Genomic DNA, 22,287 nt, shown 5'->3' on the forward strand with positions numbered 1-22,287 from the left:
GAACTACATGGGTCTTTCTGTATACTAAGCACCATGGAGGGAGGGCACATGACCAGCACGTGAATAGCTATGAGGTTCCATCTGGTATGTGGGTGGCATGTGGATGGCATGTGGATGGCATGTGGGTGGCATGTGGACGGCATGTGCCCATGTGTGGAATACTGGCACAGAAGGGTCCACTGCAGCTGGACTAATTACTGATGACTACATGGTTTTAAAACTGAACCCTTCTGGAAGAAGAAACCACCTAGAGTTCACCTCGGGAAACCAAGAATATCGTTTCCATGTGATGTGAGTTAAATATTATGTGACAAGATGGAAAATGTAGCTCTGGAAATAGTAATAGACAGTGCTCAAAAGTTTTCGGTAGAGAATTCTGAAGAAATGAAGAGTTAAAAGACAACTATTTTCTATCTTTGTGGGGTCTTTAGCAAAACCAGACGTATATTCTAAACCAACAAGAGATCAGAAATAGAAAGTCTAGTCACACAAGGTTTATCCCTGTACAGCTTTTTAGCTCAACTCAGGTGCGTTCTCTTGTTTCTTATCTTGCTTGTTCACGGAGTCATTTCTTACCTACAATTCTTTAAAAAGTAAACTATTTTACCAAAAAAAAAAAAAAAGGCCATCAAAAACTATATTGAAATTGTGCAGTTTCTGAATTAAGCCCCAAAAGCAATGAACCATGGGCTATCTTTCAACGTTATGTCTGATTTTGCAAATAAAATTGTGTTATTTGCCAAAGGCTTCAGAGACCACAGTGATTTTAGATTATTTTCAGTAATACACTACCACCACTATTTTTCTACGTAATGCTTTCTACTTTTAGGTAAGAAGTATCAAATTCCCTTCCTAAATATTCTAACAAAAATGCACTTAATTTTAATGGCAAAAAAATATATATCAATATAAAAGCACTTACAAAGTAGCCCAATGCTTGTCCCCAAAGTTTTGTCTCAGGTATTCACATGAGCAAATAAAAATAATTCACTAAGTATCAGGTAGACTAAAATCCAATTTCTCAAGTGGTGCTTACTTTTCTTTGATGGTATCCTCCATTTCCTTGAACTTCTTTGACAAATTATTTGTTTTTTCAAAAACCAGAGCCTTATCACCTGGCAAGCCATGGCTGGATATCTCCTTCAAAACACTGTGTAAAACTTCAAGATCTTTCTTGTGTTCTAAGAATTCAGAAGTTGATTCCTACAAAGCATTTAGATATTTAATCAATCTAAGATGTTGTTAGATCTCCAGATGGCATTCTATCAAGAGGTACGTATGGGACCAGAATGGCTCTACTCAGAATTTCACAGAAGAATGATCCTGACTATGGTCAGTACTCTAAATATAAATAAACATGCAGTTAGGCTGAAAGAGAACACAAGTAAATTTATTTAATTGAGCACTGGGTGCTATGCGCAAACAATGAATCATGGAACACTACATCAAAATAAATAAATAGATAGTACATTTATCCAACTAAAAAAATAGATAAAAAATAAAGAAAAATGCATTCCTTATAGACTGTCTCTTTGCAGGTTCTGGCATATGATACCCATATCATCTTTAATATGTGGAAAAGTGTATATGTGAGAAATGGTGTTCATTTCTAATCAATGAGCAAAGGCTTTAAGGAGAAGATGGGGTTTGGGATTTTTGAAGGAGGGAAGCATAGATCCTTATTAATCCATCAGCAATTAAAATGATGATTGCTAATTGTAATGCTGCTAATACATGCTAATATAATGCTGGTCTGAAGTGTTCATGCACTTGACCAACCTCGTGAATATGAAGGAAGACATACCTGCATGTACTGAGACAACTCAGTAACATCTTTTCCTGGCACATCTGCCTCAGTGAGAGCCTGAGTTTTTGTTTCTAAAAATGTCTGGAGTTTTTCTGAGAGGTTCTCAAAGAGTTCTACTTTGGTTTTTAGCTCCTCCATTTTGGCAAGTTTTTCTTTGTGTTTACGACTTGCTTCTGAAAAGCGGACAGACAAGTCCTTCATCTTGGCTTGCAGTGAGGACGCAGTGGATGGATCCGTGGTTTCCATGAATTTCTTCAGTTTTTCATTCATGGCATTTATACTGCTCTGACGACCTGCAATATCCTGTTCCAACATCTGAAATGAACCAAATATGTCCTATGTTTTACAATGAGGTTTCCAAACAATGTCACAGAGTGTTAAAAAATGACCATACGTAACAATGTGTGCGTGAACAGCCTGTGACTAAGGAAGGTTAAGTGTTGGGGCTGACTGACCAGTCTGCTCTGCCCCTTGAGGCACACGGTCCCAAATCTCTTCAAGACAGGGCGGAGACCAGCCGGCGAGTTGCCTGAGAGAGGCAGGAGGCGGCTGCCCCTCAGCAACCCCTGAGACCTAATGGAGCCGAGGGATTATCCACGGTCCTAATTTTTAAAAGGCTGGACAACAGCAAGATTGATCTGATTAACCTCATGTGCAGCTGGCTGAAGCTGTGATGAACAAGCTAGTCCTCATGTATGTGTAAGCTGTCTGTAATGAGTTACATTCGTGAAAAAGCATACAAAGCTCTCTCTCTACTTCTTCAGAGAAAAACTGCTTCACACATGTGTCTTGGCGCAAGCACTACTTTTCACAGTTATACTCAGGAAACCTCCTGTCTTTATCCTTAAGTTTATCTTCAATCTACCCATCCCTGGGACTTTTTAAGTGGGGTTTTGTTTTGTTTTTTTTTTTTTTCAATCTAAAAGTGTTTTTTTTTTCTTTTTAAATGTCACTTACAATGTTTTTACTGATCACATCCTGAAGAGCAGCAGAGTTTAAGGGCACTTGACCTTGCTCTTTCAGAGAACTTTCCACACTTCCCATCCAGTCCAGCATTTCATCCAGGCCATCCTGCACACTCAGTGAGCGGGTCAAGGTTATCTGCAGTTTTTCATTTCGTTCATTAACAGACTTGGACAGATCATCATATCTCCCAACAATGTCATCTAGTCCAGAAAGATCAGGAAGTGTTAACCACAAAGCTCTCTTTGCCCTATTCCTTTTAAAAATACACTAAGGTAAGTCACACAATTTCCGCACCAAAACTGGAAAAAGAAAAAGGTTTAAATGATAAATTCAAAATGCAGAATCAGAGCACCATCTGAAACCTTAACAAAAGAAGAAAAAGATCTCAGTGGAATATAAAAAACTGAAATATTTTTTTAAAAATAGTTGATATATATGTCATCTGCATTTGAAAAGAGCTTTTGGGATGAAGAAACATTTGAATTGCCCCAGAGAAATGTTAGTGGTCTAAACAGCTAATCTTTAGAGTAAATGTTGGTTCTCAATCTGCCATTTTCAAATTAGCCATACTAGATAACTACATGGAAAAAAGAAAAAGGTGACAGTCACACGCAGCTATTCTCAAGGACAATACACAGCTATAAAAAGATTTATCAAGAACTAACCTTTACATATAAAAATTATCTCTCCCTTGTGCGCAGCAGCTATTCTCTCTCTCTCTCTCTCTCTCTCTCTCACACACACACACACACACGCAAACATATACTTAAGCTTTTGTCGCCCTTCACAGTCTAAAAGCAAAGTACTTGAAAGCAAAGAAACTGACAGATGCACATATGATGAGAAAATAGATAAATACAATGAGAAAATAGATCATGAAAATTCACTTAAAATAAGATAGGTTGAGATTATGTTTCTAAAATATAAATAGAATTTATTTGAAAAGTTTAATAGCAGACCAAAGGGAAAAATAAGTAAGGTTAACAGGTTGACCTATGTCAGATGGGATTAACTTTCTTTTAATTCTGAAGACTTAAGATACTAAAAAAAACGGGCTGTTCTAGCCTAGTTTTCACTCAAATTGAGGAAAGTTCTATACTTTAACATCCTACATTCTGTACTGCAGACCTATGAGAAGTTCAAAGAACATGATTTTTAATGTATTAATCTCTCTCTGGAATAAATCATCAATTTATCACTTATTGTCCAATAATTTGAAAAGTATTTTAATTATTTCTGAATGCTTTAGTTGGATATATTGTATGTTCAATCAGAAAATTCTGACTGCAATCCCCTCTCTGAGAGTAAAACATTTTACATGCTGTGTTTGGCCCATGGAACATAATCTATACAAGCAATACTTCTCTTTGATTGTTTTAATATATCATGAAAAAACACTTTGACAAGTTTTCACTGAATTGAGAGGTTAAGCTTTGATAATTTAAAGAGACAGTCAAGGGTCCCATCACAGAACATGGTGAAGCCAGGAGAGTGCAGACAGGGGCAGGGGAAGGCAATGAATATGCACCAAGATGCTATCAGCAGACAAAACAAGCAGGAAGTTCAAATATAAGCCCTTCTTTGGAAGTCACAAGAGAAGATACTCTGAATTGCAGATGGTGATTGATTAGCAGGTGAGCTGCCTCTCAAATGGACAACTCTAGGCATCAGCAGGGTAAATCAGCAATCTGGTTAGCCTTGAAAAGTGATTTCCCAAGCAAATTCAGCTATTGTACTAAAATTAACACATTTTGAGTGTTACTATTTTTGTATTTCTTAATGATGAAATATTGTCACTGAAGCGAATTCTTGTTTTTACTAAGTAAATAATTATTTTAGAAGAAAAGAGTACAAAATGAAATCTACTCTAAGACTGTTATTTTTTTAAGTGGTTGGTTTTCCTAGGGGCCAGACAGATCTTAGAGAAATTCCTCTATATCTTAAATATATTTTCACATATTCCTAGAAACTTATGCCAGATAGAAGTTTTAAAGTCTTAAAATAACGTGTAGCATGTAAATTTTTAAGCTAATAAAAACAAAACTATGTACACTTGACAATGGGAAAAATGCCTCTGCAAATAACAGAAGCACATATATATTACAGTCTTTCTTTTTCCTCCAAATCTCCATGCCCAAGTCCTTAATAGCAGTAGTTGCCAATGTGGGATGACAAGATGGTACACTGGGATATAGGAACAAAATATTAGAACTTCCATTCATATTTTTATCTTACACATTAAAATTTTATGTTTTTGTGTTTTATAATTATAATACACATGATGTGATAAGATAGTAATATTTGTATATAACATAAATACACGTGCATACATGAAGGTGTATGCTGAAATTTTTGAAAGGTATATGCATGATCAAAAATTTTAGACATCTTTAAGAATGAAAAAAAAGTTTTCCTTCTAAGGACTGGTTTTAGAAAAGTAAAGATCCATCCTTCTCTTCATCTAAAATTTATGCTCAGATTTTAACTCACACCTGCTTTGGTGTGAAACACAGGTCCAACCATCTTATAAAACATTGTGTTTATTTCATGCATAGAAATATATTATAACCTTGAACTACACATTAGGTAGTATGAAAGGCCACAAAGTCAAAGCAAAAAATACAGTAAGAGGGCAAACATTTATTGATACCCCACTGTGCATTTAATCCAAACTAAATACGATGAGTGGATACAAAGAATAACATGCAATAGCTCTTTTCTCAAGAGATACCAACTCTAACGTGAGAGGGCACAGAAGCACCACTATGACTGCATACAAGTTTCTGGTATCACTGGAGAAAATTGGGGTAATCAGAGCCCTGGGAGACCACTCAAAGTCTTCTAGAAAATGGAGAGGTGGGAACACTGTTTTAAAGCATGTCTCTTAATGCCATGCTCCTGCTTTCTACAAAGACCCCTCAGTGAGTCTCTTTTGGCCATTTAGCTCTGCCCAATGCCATCCACCAAAAGAATCTTAAGTTCTACTTTCTGTGATGAATATTACATAAAGAAAGAGTTTTTGTTACATTTTCTAAATATAAAAATAAACTTTAAACATACTCTTTTCAAAGTATGAAACTCCCAATATACCTGCCCCAAAAGGCATGCCTCCTCCCAGACTGGGAAGCACCATTTCTCAGTGAAAGGACATAAGCAACACAATATACACTAGTGAGCATGTTCTCCGTATCAAAATACCTTCATTGAGAATTTACTTGTGAGAAAGCAAACAAGGAAATAAACAACTTACCCAATGTTTTCTGGATATCATTCTTGGCTGGAAGTAGAGATCCTCTGGCATCTAAAAGCACTTCAGCAGTTTTCTTCAGTTTCTCTACAGCAACCTGCTGACTTGATATCTGTCCTTGCAGAGCCTGAAGGATTGAATGCTTCAATTATAATCAAAAGGATTAAATGATATATTTCCAATATTAAAAAAATTATTTACAGTACGATAAAGTAATATTAGACATAAAAATCTTTTCGTCATTATAAACTTACTCCAGAGTCTTTAGAATAGGGCCAGTTATAAAGTGGTGTTAGCAGAGGCCTCAGCCAGTGAGGATAATACAAATTCAGTCTTGAAATAAACTACTGAGCATATATATATATGTTCATGATACTTGGCCTGATTCTTGATCTTGCAACCCTCTACCCCTAGCCTGAGATCTCCCTTCATCGCCATTTCATAGCCTCGGACGATACCCTCACTAACTGCCAGAAAACAAAAACAAAAACAAAAACCAACCTAACTCAAAAAAAAAAAAAACACATAAACAAAAACAAACAACAACAACAAAAAAACCCCACACCTTTGGGACTATTTCTAACTCCAGGTAAGGAAATAATTAAGGATTTCCATTTCAATACAAAGTCATATTTATTTTTGTTTACTCAACAAACGTTACTTAACATCTAACAAATTCAAAAAAATCTTGCTGGGTTTGTGAAAATACAAAACCAAACGACACAAAGCTCACCCATAGGGATCTTATGATCTACATCAGGAACTGTAAGTGCTACTGGAAGCTGAGAGGAGGGGTAAGTAGAGAGGGAAATGAGGACCACCTCCATGCTGGTGGTACTGGGCTGGGTCCTGAAGAAAGTGTGGACGGAGACAGGCAGAAGTGGAGAGGGAGGACATGTCCCTGCAGAGTGAACAAAGATGTGGACAGAAACATCACAGGACAGGGGAGAGTCCCAACCAGGTAGAGAGTGTGTCTGGGTGAATAAACAGCAATAGGACTATCCAGCTAAAGAGTCTACATTTCATCCTGCAGCAATGGAGAGTCGTTCAAGGATTCTGAGTATGGGTTGACATGCTCAGAGCTGCGTTAAGAGAAGGCTAAATTTGTAGCACTGTGTGAGGTAAATGGCATGAGTAAGAAATGTTTCCCCTAACTGGGGAAACTTCAGCAGTAACAAAGGAGAGAGGCCCTTCTGGGCTGGGAAGACAAAATTGGTTACAGAGTTGGGGAGGGTCTCTTGACAACTGGTTATCTAAAGCTGTGCTGTGAGATATGGTAGCCACTAACTACAAGGAGCTTTTGAAATTTAAAATTAATTGAAATCAAATAAAATTAAAAATTCAATTCCTCAGTTGTACTAGCCCATTTCAAGTCCTAAGTAGCCAAGGGTGACGAGTGGTTACCATATTGGAGACATTATAGAGCATTCCCATGGCCACAGAATGTTCTATGGGACATCATTGCTTGAAGAGCCAGGAACAAGGAAAAAGAAGAGACAAGAGAAGTGTCCGGTGTTTTTGAGCCGAGGCAATTAATGGAATTCACAAGCAAAAGTGGGAGCAAGTTTAGGATCAAAGGAGAGTCTGTTTAGGAATTTATGACTTCAAAGAGCTCTTAGGATCCTCACATAGAAAGAAAAAAAAAAAAACCCAGTGAACCTGGAAATAGAAGTGACTCTGAACACAGGCTGGAACAAGACATAAAGTTCTGGAAGCCAAGACCCATGGCGAGACTGCCAGAGGAGCAAGCACGGAAACACCGGAGGAGTGGGCCATAAGGAATCACGGAGAGTTCGTATACATAAGTGATGAGAAGGGAAAAAGAACAGATGTAATCAGGGATTTGGAAATGGGCCTGGAATAATTCTGTCCCCAAAGGTTATAGGAAGAGAGAAAGTGGAAAAGGTTAACGTCATTTGCTTCAGAAAGGATACTGTAATCCTGAATTTGCTGAATAGAGGCCCCCATTTCTCTAAGTACATGTGGCTCAACAATTACAACGAAGAGTGAAGAGGTAGAGGCAAGAACCACAGAAAAATCTTCCAGAAGTCCAGCCCTGCGTTCCTAACACCTCTAATGTATTTATGTCCAAACAGGCTAACTGTCCACCCGGGCCCTATGCTTGGCTTTCACTTCACTGAAGCTACTCAAACTCCTCTTCCAGTCTCACATTCGGATTTCAAATTCAAATTCCCATATGCCCAACTGTAGATGAACTCATCCCTGGCCATGGGCCCAGGTTTCCAACTGCCTCTTGATCATTTCCATCTGGGTGTAAACAGTCCCCTCAAACACAGAACGCTGAATCTGAACTCATTATCTCACTCCCTATACCTGCACTCCTCCTGCTTTTGTATCTCATGACCCAAGTAGTAGCTCTGAGGTTCTTCCTGGACTCTACCTCAACCCTCCTTTCCACATGCAAATCCACCATCCGGCCCTGACAATTTTACCTGCTTAATGTGTTTTTAAAAGCAGACTTCTGCTCTGTAATTCTGGATCACTGCACTCAACTGAAAAAAGCATCCTAACTGAACTCCCTCCCTCCAATCTCTTCCCGGACACAGCCCCCCAATATGTTCTATCTAAAATACATACCTGACCATATCGTTCCCCTCTTTAAAATCTTTCAGTAGCTTCCCATTGCTGTTATAAAAACAACAGGCTTGTGCATTCAATAAAAGGTCCAATGACATCTATTCTCTAATTCTATCTTCAATCTCATCTTCCTCCACCTCCTGTTCCAGAAATGTCCAAAACCACAGCTGTTTCTTAGCTATTTGCTCAAGCTAGACCCAGCATTTAACGTCTCTACATGCTAACCTCACGAAACCTATCCCCCATCATCCTGAGCCTGGCTCTTGTTCACTGGTTAACAGTCAGCTGGGAAACCCCCTAACTTTCTCTTCACCCCTAGTTTGTAAGTAGTCCCTGCAGGAACTCCCATAAATACCCTGTGAATATTACTGGATTTGTCTCTTAGACTGTAACCTCTTTGAGAATGAGTAATTTATTCTATTCAGCTTTTTTTTTTATCACCCAGCACAGTGCTTGGCACATAGTAGGCCCTGAGAAAGGTTTCTAGAAGAAGTAAATGAATGAAAAGTAAATAAATAAAAATATCAGGTATAAGATCCAAAAAGATCCTTTTCTATTTCAGCCTTCATTTCAGATTAAATCAAATGTTCACAGCCAATGGCAAAAATTTCCTCAACTAATTTTCATATTCAAAGTAATTTAAATGACATCCGGGCAGCCCATATACGTCAAAAGGCTTAGCAAGCTGTGGCCAACATGGGATTTGTGATCTGTGTACCAGATCCTAAAACTGTCCCAAGAGGCCAAAGACACTATCAGAGGGGATCTGTCTAGGAGATTCCTTCACAGGTTTAGTTACAGGAAACATAAACAATTCCTCACAACAGGAACTTTACCTAGAACCAGGCTGAAGTCTACACCACAGACACAGTTTGTGGGCATTGCATACTTATTTAAGAGATGAAATAAGGTTATGAATACCTCCAAAAAATTTTTTTTTTAGAATGTGAGTTCTCCAAGGGGAGAGGCAGAGTTTTCACATCGTGGTGTCTTCACATCATTACAGTTCAGTGGTATCAGAGTGTTGACAACACAGCCACCAGTCCTCTGAATAATAATGCTAATAATGTGCTCTTGCACAGAAAGGTTTTGAACGAACCGACTTGGATACCCCCAAGTTGCATTTATTATCCAATAGAATATGCTAGTATTGTAAATGTAGAGAAAACTGATTTTTCTGTGGTAGTCTTACGCGTTTACATTAGTTAAAGAAAAATAATTTTTAAATGTTAGTAAAAATCAAAGAAATGGAAACGGCCTAATCCTCCTAAAAATGTATCCTTGCTACATGCTGAGGTCGTCTGTGAGGAAAATAAGAACATACGCCAAGAACAACTTTAATTGCACATTTAATTTTTTAAAATTACGCTGTGGCTTAATTAGAATTTATTTTCCTTCAAGACGTTGCTCTCCTCTTTAACGTTACTTTGGCTGCCTTATGACTAGAAGAGTCTTCTTCTGCAGCCCATACCAAGGAAGTTTTCCTCTGTTGGACAATTAATCCAGGTATCTGTTTAATTTAAAAACCACTACATCCTTTTGGGTTCTTCTTTTTCTTTTGGCTCTAGTTATAGAAAAATTACTTTCATATAGGATGGAATCAGTTTCCTGATAGAGACCTAACTTAAAATGTGTTGTTTTTAGTGCGTACACTTTCCTATACTAAAATACCTGACTTCGTAACTAAATGTCACGTAGGCAATCTTAATAATTATTTTACGCTATTGGCAACTTCTGCCAAAATACAGGCCTTTACAACTGCAGCCTCTCTTCTGCCCCTACTACACTGTCCTTCGACCGTGATCAGGTGGGACTGGGAAACTTTATTCAGACAGACCTGGTCTTGTGCTTGTGGGAAAGAATAAACACAAACAAAGAGGCCCAGGACTGGTAACGCACATCCAATGGAAGGGAGCCACCCCCAGGAGGCAACACCAACATGGGGATGACCAACTAGAGCAGGACCTCTCCCTGGAGCCTCAGGTGACACTGGGTAAACTCTTCAGCCCAGGGGAGAAGCGGCGCCTTCCCTGCCTGCCTGCACCTCACCTCCCTCCTCCCAGCCCACACTTCCCATCCCCTTCTCTCTGCCTGGACCTTACCCGGCCACATTTCACCCTTGGCTAGGACTTAGCTTTCTTTTAGCCAGAAGCAGCCAGTCTCAGGCAATATCTAGCATTAAGCTCACTCAGCAGGGCACCCGTTTTCCCCATTAATAGCACAATAATGATTTCTGATTCTGTAACGCGCAAATGCAGCTGAATTCCGGAAGTTAGTTGTTGAACTGGCAATACTGGGTTGACTTTCTAGTGATGGCAGCCATGATTGCTACCCACCTGCTAAAAGGAGACACAACTGATTTATGGACTGAAAGTTTCAAACTCCAAATCACTGGTCATCTGGAACAGGAGTAAAGTGCTTCAAAAATGATCTCCCCTCACTTTAAGATTCTAAAATATGCTTTAAATTTAAGATAGACTCTCTCTGCCACTGTGGGTATGCTGAGAGTTCTGCAATTATTCAAGTCTGACATCAAGCCTGCACTTCTGAAGGAGCAGGTACACTTTCTGAGAACTGTGCTAGGCAATAACTAGAGTTTATGTCTCTAAGAAACATGGGGACACTCAACAGGAACACCAGTCCTGGTCCTCGGACCTGAAATCAGACAGTGACATCCCTTCTTCCTTTCTACCTGTTCGTTCTTGAACAAACCCTGAGTACCTCCTTTGGGCCAGGCACTCTTGTAGATGCTGGGGAGATAGCAATGAACAAAAAGAGAGAAAAACACCTGCCTTCATGGAACTTACTTCCAATGAAGGAGAAAGTTAATGAACAAAATAAATAAGTATAAAGATAAATAAGTGGCCAGGGTAATACTGGTTTTTCTTTAGGGAGGAGGGAGTGGTGTGATGCAAGCCGTAACAGCAGTGTCAAACCATTTAAACAACAGTGGAAAATACAACCTCATTAGAAAGAGAAAGGAGTGGACTATGAATTGGAGTCCCAACTCCCGTTAGAAAGAGAAGTGTGTTTCCCATCCTCTGTTCCCCTTTCCAAAGTGAAATGATCACAAAAGTGTGGGGCAGCGGATTACTGAAGGGTTGGATCTCTCACTTTTCTCTCTGTCTCTTTCTCTTACCTTGGTCTCTTCTAATTGCCTTTGCAGGTTTTTAGGGTCCACAGCGATGGGTTCAGATAAGTGTTTGCTCGCTGTGACCTCACAGGCCTGGAGCCCTGAAAGAAGTCCACATGAAGCATCTTCATAGTGTTGATATTTATCCACCAGGTCTTTAAGATTATTCCCAAGGACATTGCACTAAAAAACAATAAAAATAAAAAATCAGAAGCAATTAAGGGTGGGGGATTAAAATCCCACTGTATAGGTGTTAAAAACCTTAGGACCTATGAGTTAGGCAACTTGGAAAACACCAGAGTTCAACCAAAGTTGGTGAAAACAATAGGACTAAGATATTTTCCTTCATGTGAAGAAGCATCTTCAAAAAGTAACCATAAAAATGAAGAAATAGTCCTAGATTTATATCAGTTCAAAAACATGTTTACAAGGGCTGGGTCTTACTACAGAATGAAGGATTCAGATACCAATCACCAGGGGAGGCTGATCTACCAGGACACATTCTGAGTTTTATGGACCATGTGTACAGCTATGTATTTGATGGGAAAGTTTTCAAAGTGCTTAATAAATCACTTCCATGTCACCCAAGACTGAAGTTGTACAAGGAGGCAAATGATCTAGATCAGAATGGGCAAAGGCCAATAACCAATGATGCTCTTCAAACCATTTGTGCTACTTGGTTAGTCTGTTCAGCTTATACTGTAAAGGGGAAATGTTTTCTTAGTTCTGTGGGTTTTTTTTTTAAACGAAACTTCTGCTTGTCCACAAGAAGCTGTAACAGTCTGTTAGCCGTGAAGTATTAAAATAATGCACTGGTCAACTACATCTGCAAAACAAACAATTGCAGTATTGGTGAAGGGAAAATGATCTGACATGAAAGTTCAGGCCCAAGCCTGAGAGGGGGCAAATCTGCAAGCCGCGCTTTGGGTCTGGAACAAAACATAAACGCCACCTGGTGGTCAGATCGGATATTGGCGTTTTAGAGTTAAGGCTGCCTGGAAACCCACTCCCCCCAAAAAACTAAATAGATAATTTGAGGCTTTTAACCTTTAAACACGTTTGCTGAAGTAAGCAGATGAATAAGAAAGGGGGAATGAGGACAAAACCACTTTATGTCCTCTGCTTCAGTTCTTAGATTTCTCGCTTCTAGTTCCAAAACCAAAGTGAAGAGGACAGAGTGAAAACTATAGTCACAGGCTGATCCAAAAATAAAATTACCTTCGAGTAGAGAGACCGGAACCGATCGGTGGCATGATCCAGTTTTCCCTGGACTTCTCTGTGGGTCGCAGAAGTATCGATGTGATCCTGCGCAGTCTTGCCGCTTCTCCTGCTGCAAGATTTGGCCGCTTCTAACACTCTGTTTCCAGAAATGGTAATGTACCTCAAGTCCCCTTTGTGAGAAATGACATCCTCTGAGAAACTCTTCTGCCGCTTCAGTTTGGTCATCAAGCCACCGAGGTCGTCTGCACCTGCTTCCAGGTTTTCCAGTTCTTGTTCTGACTGCTGCAGCCAGTGCTCGAACTCGCTGTAGTCGGCGTCGAACTTCTCTAACTCCTCCTGCAGAGAGCGTGTTAACTTCACCTTCTTCTCCGACTCGGCCAGCGTGGTTTCGTAGTGTGCTTTCAGTTCCTTCACGTTCCTCTGCAGTTTCTCCTGCTCCTCGGGAGACAGATAGTGGCCCTGTTTGTCGAGCAAGGTTTGTGCAGCCTGCGTGGCCACGAGGACGGCCTGGTGCTGAGAGACGATCCTCTCGTGTCGGGCCTGCGGTGAACACACATCAGCCTCACGTGAGGTCAGGGCAGTGACATGGTTCATGGAGCCTGTTGGGAGCCCCCCGGCGCCTCAGGACTGACAGGCTTAAATGATCCACAGGCCGGCAACGGGCTGCTCATTAACCTCGTCAAGGTGTGCAGTAGTTCCCTCGCTTGCATGGGCGCATCCCAGAATCCAGAATAGCAAGCTTTGACCACTCTCATCTTATTTTTATGGAGATTTTCTAATATTTTCTAGAACAGTACTTAGATAGTCACAGAGGACAAGTACTGATTTTGAGAAGTTTGGAAAAAATGTGATGAATTTCTCTTCCAATTCTGGAAGCATCTACAGTACGATCTCATTTTAGTCACTGCTGCCTGACAACCACCCTGAAGGGACTGCCGAGGTGCTTAGCTAATTACTGAGCAAAGATATACAATATTTTTTATTAAGAAATGATCCTGAGAATACATTTGAGTAGGAAAAAGAGAATTTGTTCATTTTAAGGCTATAAAACCCCTAGGACAATAATTAAGCAAGAACAATATGCATTCAGAGAAGCCCAAAGAGAGTTGGAGGAACACAGATAATCAAAGAGAATACTGGAGCTACTGGGCTTCAGTGGGCCTCAGCTTCCTACATGGGGAAAAAGGAGACTATGATCCCTACACATCCTAGGTCTCCTGAAAGGAGTACATGAGACCACATGTGTAGACTACATCCTGGCAAGCCTGGCACATGCCAGGAATTAAAATCCACTCTGAGGACAGAGGACCGGTGAGCAGAGCCACTGCGTCCTCAGCCTTCAGGGCAGCTGAGTGGGCCTCACGTAGCTGGAGTCCCTTTCTCTGCAGCCACAGCAGCTTCCCCCATCCACCCCAATATCCATACAAATATGGCCAAAAGGAAAAGAATCCTTCTGGGTAATTTTCTACAGCTCTCATCATGGTTTACAGGGAGCCAAACGACCTGGTAATATTGTCTCAGAGCTCCCTGACTATCTGGTTCACCCCCAACCCCACTCCAGGAACCCCAGTCTCTCAAACCACTACCTCCACCCCCACCTCGTGAGGCACAATAGGGGCTTTTTCCCCTAGGCGTTCTCATCTGGCAATAGCTTTTCCCTCAGGTATCTCTCCCGCACATCCCCTCTGAGGCTTCACACAAATTTCATCCTGTCAGGGACGCCTACTCAGATGATCCTATTTAATGCTGATAGGTGGCTCCCGACCCATGCTCACCCACCCATACCCAACTCAATTTATTTGTTTCAGCAAAAGAGGACTACCTCCTAACACCCCATAGTGCATAAAATCTAGTCATTAATAAATACCATCCTGACCTCTCACCTCACGATCCTCACATGCACGCACCACGCACGGCAGGGAATTTATTTTGCTCACTGGGGAATCCCAAACGCCTGGAACAGTGTTGGCAACAAGGGCTAATAAGAGTAACTATACTATGAAATAAAGAGGACTGAGAAGCACCGTTGTAGGAAAACTGTTCACTTATAAATCTGATCTCCATGAGTCAGCTGAGAACAGTCTCATTAACATTTGTATTCTGTCTATAAAAATACCTGCCCCATCATAAGCACACAATAAATATTTTTGTCCAAAGAACTTTTCTCCCACAGACTGTGTCTTAGACATTTGAACTATAATCACACACTACTCTCCAGTGGGTCTTCTGCACACAGTAGCTTACACAGACATATGTAACACCTTATAAACTATCTGATCCATCCCTTTCCTTTTATAAATGAGGAAATCTGGGCTGAAGGAAGAAACCACACGGCCTAGGACATGTGGCACAACTAGAAAGTGCTAGAAACAGAACCCTTGGCCAGGCCCTTGGGCTATCTCTCCACTCTGCCAGGACATTAGGAACTTCTAAAGCACTTTCAGAGACCCATATTCTTAGAAGAAAAAAGATCAGAAGGCAAACATCATGCAGTGGCTAAAAACAAGGGCTTTCCTGCGAGGCCTCTTTCTCTTTGAATCTGCCCACTGGTGTTTTCACTCCTTAGGTCAATTTACTAACCTTTCCTGACTTCTTTATAACTGACTCATAAGACATTCCTAAAGGAATTCATTAAATTTTTCATTTTAAGAGATACTTACAATGAGGTTTGGAATAGCTTCCTGGAAACTACAAATACAATAAATACTTCCACTCTTCTTCTGGTTTAATTATATTTCCTATAATATAAAAACCTTCTATTCCAAAGACTCCAAAGACAAAGACATGGAGGAAAACACACAACACTGCAAAGGCACCTCAAGTCCAGTCAGGTGACGACAAAAGCCACGTGTGGAAATAAAAATGATCAGTTATGTGACACTCTGAAAAAGGTTTTTCCAAAAGATGCCTCTGCTCCTGCACTAGATGTGTACGCCCAGGCAAGCTACTTCACTTCTGTACGTTCCAGTGTCCTCACCCATGAAATGAGAATCCAGCCTCCGGCCTCACAGGGAGTGGGGGTTGTGGGGGGGAGACACAGACTCAGTGTATTCACATGGGGAGAGTCTGCAGGGCCCATCATAACTGCTATCTATTTGCTATTAATTAATATCAGTTATCATTATTTCTATTAATTCCTCACAAAGCTGCTTCACTTAGAAGAATGCCACATCTAATGATTCCGTTCTCATTCTTTCTGACTTGCTTCGAGTTCTCACAGTAACTTATATCTGACACAATGATGCACCTAGAAGATGGGACTCAACTCTCGGTGGTCATTAAGGTTTCAAGAACGAACTCAGGCGGTGCCCCTATCTTCACAGACCTGAGAGACAGGATTTGACAATATCACTCTGTTTAGAACAACAAACCTTAACTTTCTGGTACTGCCGGTTCAGATTCTCCCCAGTGGTTCCAAGTGGCCCATCAACATCAGTTTCCAACAGGTTACCATTAACTTCATCCTCCTCTCCCATCATCGACGTGCCATCACCTTCTTGAAAATGGGTCCCGTTCTGTTCGATCACCTGTCTCTGCTTTACCCCTGCCCTGGCGGAGTCTTTGTCCACATTGGACAGCCAGTCCAGAAGGTTTTCTATTTTGGTTTTGCTCTCTTCCAGCTGCTTTGCAGCCGCAACCTGGAGAGAGAAAGTTCACAGGAGGTATTCTATATGCTGGCTGAGGCACTAGTTTCAAGACATTCCCAAAGTAAATATTTAAGATCATTTAAAATTAGAGTGGGGAATACTAAAAACGGACACACACTGAAAACTGAACATAGTGAAATTAAACCTTTGAGCCAGAGACAGTTACTTGGAAGTTCCCACCATCCTTAAAAACACATTACAAAATTTTAACTACAATTGATGAGTGCTCATGCAATCCCACTTAAATTTTTTTTAAAAAGCTAAACAAAGCCAATTCTTCAAACTTTCTGTAATATTTGGTCAATTATATAACTGGAAACCCACAATTCTAGTCTCTGGTACTAAGCACTGCTTCCTGGCACCCAATTCCACTTAAAAATTCAAGTAGCTGTTACACAAATCATCTTCAACAAAGCAAGAGTGTACCACATATTTGAATAAGGACCTTTTCAGTTTCTTCTTTGATTGCTGTTGTCACAACTTTATCCAGCTCCTTTTTGGACTGTTCTGCCTTTAGATTAAGCTGTTCACACTTTAACTTGGCTTCGTTAAGTTTTTGCTCAATCAAAGCTTTATCTTCTCGTGACAGCTTTTCGCCATTCTCTTTTAAGAAGTTCTCTGTATTTTTCACTATTTCTGCCAAAGCCTGTGCACTTCCTTGCATATCTTTCTGTAATTCCTTATAACACAACAGAAAAAAAACTCTTCTTAAATTATTACCTATTTAATTCTTCCAGAGTTGTCATTCTAAAAAACGGAGTGAACAGAGGAGAGTTGAACATTTATTTATAGGTTGAAAAAGCATAGTCAATTTGAGATGGTTTACTTAAATCACAATATTTAATTTAATGTGAAATCTCAAACAGCATTAAAAAAAGCTGTGAGATTTTCATGTTTCACAAAGGGATATGGTTTGTAAAACACTGAAAATAATGAATTTAAGGAGCGTGTAAGTGGACCAATTCGTTAAGCAGCTGACTCTTGGTTTCAGCTCAGGTCATGATCTCAGGGTCCTGGGATCGAGCCCCGTATCGGGCTCCACACTCAGCAGGGAACCTGCTTGAGGATTTCTCTCCCTCTCCCTCTGCCCCTCCTCCTGCTCTCTCTCTCATTCTCTAAAATAAATAAATAAATCTTTTAAAATAAGAAAATAATGAATTTAATAATATAATCTATACAAATTTGCACACACCAGATATTATCACATTATGTGAGCACACTTATAAGAGCTTTTAAAGACATGATAATAGTATTTATTCAGTTTCTAAACATTTATTTTTTTAACATATATCTATTACTCAAGATAAAAACAAAGTAATTCTCCCAGTGAACTAAGATAACTTCCTCTAAACCCCAAGGCTCTCTAATATGCAATGTTTGCTTCTTTGCCCCAGCTGCTAGGAAGCTCAAGATTAAGATCTCTCCTCAGCAGTTATAGCTTCCCTTTGTCTAGATTTCTCTATGGAATTTTTCCTCTTCTCCTCCTCCTTTACTTTGTGTTTTCATTCTCCAAATTACACTGTGTTTGAACTTTCACATTATTTTCCCATATTTTTAATTTAAGCCTTATCAAATTATTCGAAGTATTTGAATGGGAAGAGATACTACTTATTGAGCCACTACTATGTGACATTAACTGTGCTAGTCACTTAATTAACACATAACATTGCCTTAACTCCTATAATCAGTGAAGTATGACCGATGAAGAAACTGAGGCTTGAAGAGATTCTTTATAAAGCTAACAATGTGGAGTGTCTGGGATTTGAACCAAGAGCTATCTACTTACAATGAGAATGTTCTTTCTCCTGACACCAAAAGAAGGCTATCTTTACCCATCTTTATTGTTTGTTCATTTGATGAAGAGGGACAAATTGTAGAGAAAGAGGAAAGGAATAGGAAGTGAAGAAAGAGAAAGAACCCAAACGAATGCCTATTTCACCTGTCGTACAAGTGAGTGAGCTGGCCTTAAGTGGATGCAAGTTTCATTTTATTTTATTTTATTTTAGATTTTATTTATTTGACAGAGAGATGCAGTGAGCGAGGGAACACAAGCGGGGGAGTGGGAGAGGGAGAAGCAGGCTTCCTGCGGAGCAGGGAGCCCAATGAGGGGCTCGATCCCAGGACCCTGGGATCATGACCTGAGCTGAAGGCAGACGCTTAAGGACTGAGCCACCCAGGCGCCCCTGGATGCAAGTTTTAACTCCTCACACAAGGTATTTCCATTAGCAACTTACTTTATATGGCCTTCCCTCAGTATCTCACCAACACAGTCAAGAAAATTACTGGCTTTCTTAAAGTTGGAAATGTAACTCTTAGTATCAAGTTTAAAGCTCACCTTGGCTCAGAAAAGGTAAAATGATTTGCTAATAATAGTAATTAAACTTAGTATCAACATAGACCTGCTGATGCAAAACCAAATTTTACCTCCTGCTTGGACTGATACTTCTTCAACTCAACTGTGCCATCTCCAATCATGAAGGCTTCTTGGTGGCCAATGAGGCGGTTTTCAGTTTGGGTGAGGAGATCGCATATTCCTTGGAGTTTCTCTTTGTACTCCTGTTGACGCTCTGCCATAATCTAAAGCAGGGCAAAATCAAAGCATCTTAAATGTGTGGTCATAAACTCACTATTGTGATTACTCCTTATTAGAACACATTTTGCAAGTTCTGCACTATACGAGTTCTAATTGCAAAATTAGAACATATCTCGCAAGCTTTTCTGAGTATGCTGTAAACATGATAGCAGTGGGGTACATATTGAGCAAGGTGACACAGAAAGTAAGAGCATGTCCCATATACAAAGAAGGAGATCATGTTTGGATGAAACTGCTCAGTAGAATACTGGCCATGCATATGTGTAAGAGATGGAACTTCTGACCGACAGGAAGAAACATTCCATGTTCTTAAGCTCTCGAAACCTGCAACACACACAATTAATTCTGCAAAAGGATATCAAAACAGAAGTTAGTTGTGGTTTGTCTGTTAACATATTTGATATGTGTATATAGGTTATCATGCTAGAGACAATGCCTAGGTGCTTCAAGATATAATAAAAGGAGCACTGCATGCAAGTAGTGCATTAAGTAAAAACATTTTTTTTTTACTTAATCACTATGCCTAAATCCACTGCCATCCCTTTGCTCATAATCGTTATTAGACGTAGCACTCTAATAATTCACTAAATTAAGAGATTAGAAAATCAATACTAATACTTGCATCTTTCATTTTCCTATTATTGATACACTAGTTATACATCTTAAAGCCATTGGTCATGTTTCCTAGGAGCCTAACACATGCCAGGCAAGTAAAGTAGTAAGTGTTCTATATTCATTCCTTTATCAATGCTCACAATACTGCCAGGTAAACACAGTTACTATTTCCAATTTGCCACTGAGAAAACTGTGGCTGGGTGACACGCCCTAAGTCACACATGACCGACTGTAGCTGGGATGTAAACTCAGCCACTCTGGCTCCACAGCCCATGCCCTGTGCTGCTGTGCCCTACCACCTCCCAGAGGAAAAAGGTACTTAACCTTCTTTATCCATATGGTCAACAACTTATCGAAATTTCTGAGTGCATCCATATTTCCTACTCCCAGGAAAAAAATCAAGACTCCCACTTGAAAACAGTGGTTTCAGAGAGTCATAAAAATTAAAATAAACCGTAGCATTCTTATGGAAAACAATATTGTTATATATTCCAGCATCTCTTCATTATACCCTGTCCACTAACTGCCCTTCCAGATCCCTGGGTATCCACATTACAGGTTTCACACGGAAGAACTAAAAACAAAGAATTCCAACTCCACAAAGAAAGGCAAACCTTCTGATCATCAAGATCTTGTTCTAGCTGTAACTGAGTCTCTAAGTGTTCCACCCGGGCAGTTACTGATTCCTGCACATCAAGAAAACATTTCTGAGTGGTATTTAGGAGCCTCAGTAGTTGTTTGCTTTGGTTCGGAGACAGGTCTTGTGCACATTCAGAAATGAAGAACTGCACATCAAGGGCAGTGGCCTCCAGCTGCACCTTGGTGTGTCCAAGGTCTTTTAACACATTCTGTGAATGAAACAGTACAAATTATAAAATGGGAGGTAAGCCATAATATAAAGTTTACATTAACAATATTTTTTTATTTTTATTATGTTCAGTTAGCAACTGTATAGCACATCGTTTTTGATGTAGTGGTCAATGATTCATTAGTTACGTATAACACCCAGTGCTCATCACAATACATGCCCTCCTTAATACCTATCACCGGGCTACCCGTCCCCCCACACCCCTCCCCTCTGAAACCCTGTTTGTTTCTGGGTGTCCACGGTCTCTCATGGTTTGTATCCCTCTCTGATTTCTCCCCCTTCAGATTTCCCTCCCTTTCCCTATGGTCCTCCGTGCTATTGCTTATGTTCCACATATGAGTGAAACCATATGATAATCATCTTTCTCTGCTTGACTTACAAGCTGGTACAGCCACTCTGGAAAACAGTATGGAGATTCCTCAAGATGTTAAAAATAGAGCTATGCTACGACACAGCAATTGCACTACTAGGTATTTACCCCAAAGATACAGATGTAGTGAAAAGAAGGGACACATGCACCCCAATGTTCATAGCAGCAATGTCCGCAATAGCCAAACTGTGGAAGGAGCCGAGATGCCCTTCAACAGATGAATGGATAAAGATGTGGTCCATATATGCAATGGAATATTACTCAGCCATCAGAGAGGATGAATACCCACCATTTGCAAAGACATGGATGGAACTGGAGGGGATTATGCTAAGTGAAGTAAGTCAAGCATTAACAATATTTTAAAAATATAATTCTTATATAAGGGACTCAAGGTTTTATTATTTTTTCATGATCCATTTAGTCAAAAATCTATTCATCACCTAGTAGCAGATGAAATTATTTAAATACTATGGTAATTAATATTATAAGGAAAGACAATTCTTCTATTTTTTAATTTATTTTATTTATTTTTAGAGAGAGAGTGCAGGAGGAGAGACAGAGGGAGAAGGAGAGAATCTCAAGGCAGACTCCCCCCTGACTGCAGAGCCCAAAGCAGGGCTCGATCTCACAACCCTGAGATCACGACCTGAGCTGAAATCAAGAGCCTGAGGCTTAACTGACTGAGCCACCGAGGCACCACTCCTCTAAGAATATTTTAATCTTGGCTGCCATATCACATTTAAAATGTAACTCCAGCAAAAGATAAAAACCCAACTTACATACATTTGGCATGTTAAAGGGGGAAATCAACGTTAAAATATTACTTGCTAATATTTACAATATCCATGTAATTGTGGTTGCACATAAACAAGTCAATGGGGAATCTGAAACATAAATTCAATGAGCTAGAATTTCAGCTTTCTGACTCACAGGCCAGGAGCCTAAACATCATTCATGAGGCATGCTATTCATGTTAAGAACTATGTTGTATTTATAAGAATAATTTAACTATTATTCTAAGAGTTATTAATGTGACTAATACATAAATAAATACAAATCTTAAGATGTCAGTGGTGGTAAGAGATTGATAAGGCAGCTGGGAAAGCATCGGAATGACGCCCATAGAGTTGGGATTATTTTATGGTTCTGTCAACTACGAACAAACATCTCTTAGAGACAAAGGAAATAATCCCTTTAGATTTAGAAGTCATTTTTTTGTAAA

The 22,287-nt window shown here is 39.8% G+C and overlaps 1 protein-coding gene across 25 annotated transcripts in view; it reads right to left on the minus strand.

Annotated features, from left to right (window-relative positions):
• Positions 1–22,287, minus strand: part of DST (dystonin) — a 478,114-nt gene that overhangs the window by 109,144 nt on the left and 346,683 nt on the right. For 19 of the 25 annotated variants that reach the window (XM_073905137.1, XM_073905154.1, XM_073905136.1 and 16 more), the window contains 10 exons: positions 20,442–20,675; positions 19,044–19,196; positions 17,065–17,298; positions 16,344–16,610; positions 12,970–13,512; positions 11,758–11,934; positions 6,024–6,147; positions 2,765–2,973; positions 1,805–2,122; positions 1,037–1,203 (listed from right to left, as the gene is read on the minus strand). In XM_073905137.1, the coding sequence (XP_073761238.1) occupies positions 1,037–1,203; positions 1,805–2,122; positions 2,765–2,973; positions 6,024–6,147; positions 11,758–11,934; positions 12,970–13,512; positions 16,344–16,610; positions 17,065–17,298; positions 19,044–19,196; positions 20,442–20,675 (2,426 nt within the window). The remainder of the gene's footprint in view (positions 1–1,036; positions 1,204–1,804; positions 2,123–2,764; positions 2,974–6,023; positions 6,148–11,757; positions 11,935–12,969; positions 13,513–16,343; positions 16,611–17,064; positions 17,299–19,043; positions 19,197–20,441; positions 20,676–22,287) is intronic. The other 6 variants (XM_073905143.1, XM_025890483.2, XM_073905147.1 and 3 more) reach the window with 1 other exon arrangement.

This window comes from Callorhinus ursinus, unplaced genomic scaffold, assembly GCF_003265705.2.
Source record: "Callorhinus ursinus isolate GAN/ISIS: 27379988/994484 unplaced genomic scaffold, GSC_fseal_2.0 scaffold22, whole genome shotgun sequence".
In the NCBI taxonomy this organism is placed as follows: domain Eukaryota; kingdom Metazoa; phylum Chordata; class Mammalia; order Carnivora; family Otariidae; genus Callorhinus; species Callorhinus ursinus.